The sequence below is a fragment of the Tupaia chinensis genome, unplaced genomic scaffold, assembly GCF_000334495.1.
Source record: "Tupaia chinensis unplaced genomic scaffold, TupChi_1.0 Scaffold142100_1, whole genome shotgun sequence".
In the NCBI taxonomy this organism is placed as follows: domain Eukaryota; kingdom Metazoa; phylum Chordata; class Mammalia; order Scandentia; family Tupaiidae; genus Tupaia; species Tupaia belangeri.
Window position 1 is genome coordinate 1,820,248 of NW_006201951.1, and position 5,208 is coordinate 1,825,455.

The 5,208-nt window shown below is 62.3% G+C and overlaps 1 protein-coding gene across 1 annotated transcript in view; it reads right to left on the minus strand.

Annotated features, from left to right (window-relative positions):
- Window positions 1-5,208, minus strand: part of SEC16A (SEC16 homolog A, endoplasmic reticulum export factor) — a 44,672-nt gene that overhangs the window by 26,682 nt on the left and 12,782 nt on the right. Inside the window, 5 exon segments of the mRNA XM_027766283.1 lie at window positions 173-335; window positions 465-663; window positions 1,080-1,206; window positions 2,091-2,188; window positions 4,423-4,559. Of these exon segments, the coding sequence (XP_027622084.1) occupies window positions 173-335; window positions 465-663; window positions 1,080-1,206; window positions 2,091-2,188; window positions 4,423-4,559 (724 nt within the window).

Consider the following 5,208-nt stretch of genomic DNA (forward strand, 5'->3'; position numbering starts at 1 on the left):
GGAGTGACAAGAGCCGTGCGGGGGGCGGCGGGGTGGCTGCCGAGCCACTCGCAGACCCGGAGCCGACTGCGATGGGAGGGCTGGCCCCTCAGGCCCAGCAGGGAGCCTGGCCAGGCCCCCACAAACACTGAGAAGGCATCTCCTCCCGGGTTCTGCTCTGCAGAGCACGCACCTGGCTCCACAGCAGGCCAGCCAGAGTCCGTAGGGTAGCCGTACTCCGGGAAGGCCTGGGCACTGCCATAGGCACCATAGGTGTAGTCGCCGTGGAAAGAGCCTGGTGCAGGCGGGGTCTCGTAGGGACCAGCGGTTACGCTGTGGCTGCGGTGAACCTGACTCTTGGGAGACAAAGCAGAGAGGCGCAGTCAGCTGCCCACAAGCACTGAAAACTGTGAGCCTGCCGTCGGCCCCAAGTGAGGAGGGTGGCTGAGCTCTCCCGGCCCTGCTGGCTACCCCGACGCACCCACCTGCTGCGAGTGGGCGCTGAAGCTGCTGCGGCGGCTTGCCACGCTATGCGCGCTCCGCAGGCTGCGTGCCGAGTGCTCGCTATGGACACTGTGCCGGTCTGCCTCCTCCCCGTACGGGTCTCTGGGGGGCTCCGGGTCATCGTCAAAGCTCCCCGTGAAGCGAGGGTCGTACCTCCAGTGGTCATCACATTTCTCGGGCCTAGAGGGGACAGGGGGCAGTGGCAAGTAGAGGCGGCTGGGAGGGTAGCTCCGGCCACCAGAAGGTCTTTCTCCCAGAGGGTGTGGTCCCTGCCGACACCACAGGTGGGTCATGACCTACTGCAGCCAAGGTCCGGACTCTGACCTGTGCCCTGGAGGTGGCCATGGCCCTCGGCCACAGGACGTGATGGACAGAGAGGAGCTGCAGAGGAAAAGACCGGACTCCCAGAGCCACTGGGTGGGCACCCATGCTGAGGCCAGAGCAGGGAACGCCAGGAGGGCCTGCCCCGCTCTCCCGCAGACAGCGAGCACATGCCAGAGACCCCAAACCACCACAGCTCCTTGGATATCCCAAAGAAACGGTGCAGACCGGGGCAGCCTCACGCCCCAGCGAGCTCCTCGGCTGCAGCCGCCTACCTGTCACCGTAGGCGTAGCTCTCCCTTCGGTAGGGCTCAGAGTCGGCGTCGTACCAGAACCTGCGGTCACCAGCACGTGGCGCTCGGGACCTAGAGCTGTGATGGTAACGGTCCCAGCGACCTGGGTCTGCAGCGAGGAAGTGACAGGTCAATCGGGTTCACCGACAAGGCTCAAAGCCCTCCTCTGAGAACTGGCTGGTGCTGGGGACGCGCACAGTGAGCTTGGAGGCCACGGCCAGCTTGCCTCTCGGCACAGGCGCAGCGGTGGATGGTGGACGAGGAAGACGACGCCACGGCACCCTCACTAAGGGCCTTTCTCAGCTGCTGCCGCCGAGCAAGCGACCCTGGGACAGCATCTTACAGACATTCTCCCAGTGTGAGCCGGGACTCTGGCCTGAAAGGCTAGTTTTAAGGGCACATCTACATTAAGAACAAACTGGACAGGACTAGCAGGCAATGCAGTGGCCGAGCGGCTGGACTCCCATGAGGCTGAACACAGTTTGAGTCTCAGGCCAAGTGGCCTGGAACTCACGCCAGGTGCGTGTGCGTGCGTGCGCAAAGTCCCGACAGGAGAATGGAGGAGAAGGGATTGCGGCGTGGCCATCCCCCAGGGTCGATTTCTGGCCTTTTGTCTCTCTCTGGCATGCACATGTGGCCTAGAGCAAAAAATTCCTCAAAAAAAAAAAAAAAAAAAAGGTAAGAAACAAACTAGAGAGACGACTTGGACGAGACCTGCAGAACTTCTACGTCCTGCTGTCACCTGCAGGCCCTCGGGCACTGGCACTGCTGGCCCCTGCCTCAGCAGCCCATGGAACACCTGCCACAGCTCCTGCCACAGCTCCGCTGGGAGCCTCTGCTTAGCAAGGGTGGCATGCCGTCACCTTCGGAGGCAGAGCATTTTCAATGCCCTTGGCTCCAGGATGAAGTCACAGGGAAGGGACCACTGAAGGGTTTCCTGAACCCCCTGCAGGGCGTGCCCCCATCTTGGACAGTGCATGCTGTGCTGCTCACCTCCGTACTCGTACTGGCTGGGGTAATAGCCCGCATAGTGGTCGCTTTGAGTGCTCCACCCGCTTCTGGAGCCGTAGTAGCCCTCAGGGAACCCAGGTCTGCGAACAACAGTGCCAGTCAGACAGCTTCTCCAAGCGCGGCCTCCGCTACTGGACCACGCCCAACTAACGGCAGCGCTCTGAGCGCCCTGGCTATAAGGGGAAGGTCTGAACGCAACACGAGTGCAACCACGGGACCCCATGCAGCTGGCCAGAACCTCCTCGGGAACCCACGGGCCAGCAAAACCACCAGCCCCTTCCCATTCTCAGTGCTATATCATGTTCTAGCCAATGTTCAGACGGGTTCTACGGTTTTGATGCCATGCTCAAAAAAGCAAGCAGCATCAAACCATTAAAGCCAGCCTGCAAGGCGGGTTGCAGTGCGTCTTCCCCAAGACCGTGGGTGGTGCGTGCTTTCTGCACGTGCCAGGTGTGCCACTGCAGATAGCCCCACACAGTCCCTGACGTGGCGTCAGTGTCCCACACACGCTCATAAAGCTCGGCTTCTCTCGGTCATGGCCATGACCCTGAGCCTCGCCACATGAGAAGTGTGATGTAGCAAAATGGCACTTTCCTGAAAATGGTACTTCCATGCCACTTTTAAACTCTGTAACAGCGAGTTTTACACAATGCTTGATTTTAAAATGTCTCTCCTCATGCCTGCTCGAGAAACATCGCAGGAGGCACAGACACACCTGGCCGGTGCAGCCACGGGGCCCGCACAGCAGCTGCAGGGAAGGTGGGCGATGCTGGGGGCAGTGGGCCAGCCCCACTCCCCACGCCCTGCTGCTCACACGGCGACGGCCCTGCGTGGGCCCAACGGCCATGGCCAGCCTCTCCAGACTGCACCTGTCTGCAAAGAGCGGGCTCCAGACAGACAGCTGGGCACCACACGAGGCCAAGACGGCACCTCCTGTGTCCTTGCCAGCCTGCTCGCTCATCGGGAATACAGTTGCAGAGAGGGAGGGTGTGCTCTGCCCTCCAGCTATACGTGACCACACTGGGCATGAGAAACACACGCTCCATGCACACCTATGTGTGCAAAGGCATGGAGGACCCCTGCAGGGCGTGGTGGCGAGCAGAGTGCACCCTGAGAGCCATCGTGCTCCAAGAACGAGAGCCGGAGGAGCAAGACCCCTGCAGCTTGGCAGACAGCTCCATGGTGACCTGGCCTGGCCTCCAGCTAGAGACCCTCCACGTGCTGGAGCCACCCCTGGCCTCTAAGTCAGGGCCTGTGCAAACCCGCAGGTGGGCGAGTGCTGGGAAAGCTGGGGTGGCGAGCAGACCCACCTCTGCTCTGCCCTCTGCTCCCTCACCTCTCGGAGCCCCACTGGCTCTCACCCCTGGGCTATGAATCGGAGTGCTTCCTGGCCTCCAAAGCCTTCTTCCCAGGCAAGCTGGCGACATCGAGGAGCTAAACCCTGGGGTTCCTGTCACAATGAAGTCTCCCGAGGCACACCACTGCACCCAGAGGCTGAGCTCCACCCAATTCCCCATGTGCCGGCCAAATGGGCCACGGTTCAGACAGCCTTTGGCCTCCAGCCCCGCTGCTAAATCTCTGAACAAGCAGCATCGGGCTTTCTGAGTGCGTGTAAAGCCTCAGCCATCAGGCCTCTCTCTATGACAGACAGGCCTGGGAAGCCCCCACACCTGTGTGGGAACCTACACCTGATGCTCCTGCCTGGGCCTGAAAGCGAAGTGGGCACGGTCACTGGGACCCCGTCCCCTTACTGCCCTCTGGCTTTGCCGATTTCTCTGGAAATAATCAAACGACCTCTCCAACTCCGAACACAGGACTTTGACCTGGCTGGCAGGCTTACTTGCTCGGCCTCCATGCCTCGGTTTCTTCCAGACCCTCCTCTAACTGTAAGATAGGCAGCGACAGCATGCAACACGCAGGCCGGAGCCACGGCTGACCCCTGACCCAGGAGGCAGCAGCGGGCAGACGCAGGGTACAGGCCCGCAGCCCAGGGACCTCGGAATCGGACCTTCAGGCCTTGGCAGACTGCAGTGGGGGAAAAGCCCGCCTACCCCAAAAGCCTGCCGACACCCTATCAGCAAAATGCCAGGGCAACGAGCCCCACAGGGCACGCAGAGGGTGCCTCACGCCCAGCACCGCCGTCGCCTCACTGCCCACCGTGGCAGTGTTCAGCTCAGTGAAAGCACACCCCACCGATTGTCCAGGCCGCTGGAGGGCACCCCGTCGAGGAGGTCTGCAAGGAGGTGAGGTTTTTGGAGCAACAAGTCCCACCACAGCCAGCCGCAGCCGCAGCCTGAGCGCGAGCAGCTCCCACCTGGCAGATGGCCGGTCTGAGCAGTGGCTTGCTCGGGAGCTGGGCCGCTCGAGCTCGGGGTAGCGGTAGTTCTCGGCGTAGGCAGGTGCTGGGCCGTCGTAAGGCCGGTACCGAGGCTCGTACAGGCTGTAGATGTCCTGCCGGAGGAAGTGGGGCGACGTGAGGTGCCAGCCAGGAGCGGGCGGCTGGCCTTCAGCTGCAGGCTCCGCTCCGGGAGGCCCCGACATGCCGAGAAGCATGACGTGGCAGGACGGAGTCCACAGCAGCAGGCAGGTGGCAGGACCCTCCTGAACTGACGGACTGACAGCCCCGGTCTGCTCAGCATCTACCCAGGCAGCAAGGACCCCAGCAGGGAGCAGGCCCTGAGGGCCCGCGCGTTTTCACCCTCGATGGCTCGCACGTGGAGACCACGACTGACACCGCGTCCTCTGCAGACACCTCCTCCTCCTCCACCCCAGGAAGCGCCCTCCCAGCTGACCGGGGGGCCTCGGAGGAGGGCTGTGCTCATTCTGACAAGGCTCTCGGCCAAGTCATGGACCACCCCGGCTCGGCCTCTGCGGTGACAACCTAACGGGAGGGGCGAGCGAGGCAAGAGCCAGTGTCCCTCCTTCTGTGTCTGAGGCCTCGACACTGTCACTCCCAGACAAGTAACAGGAAGTCGTGGGACAGCAAGCATGTTCTTGACCTCTGGAGAGCACAGTGACAGGGACAAGGAGAAGCTGTGCTCCTGCAAAGTGGGGGAAGGCGAGGTGCCCTCTGGGCCCAGGGCTCGCAGCAGGCTGAACC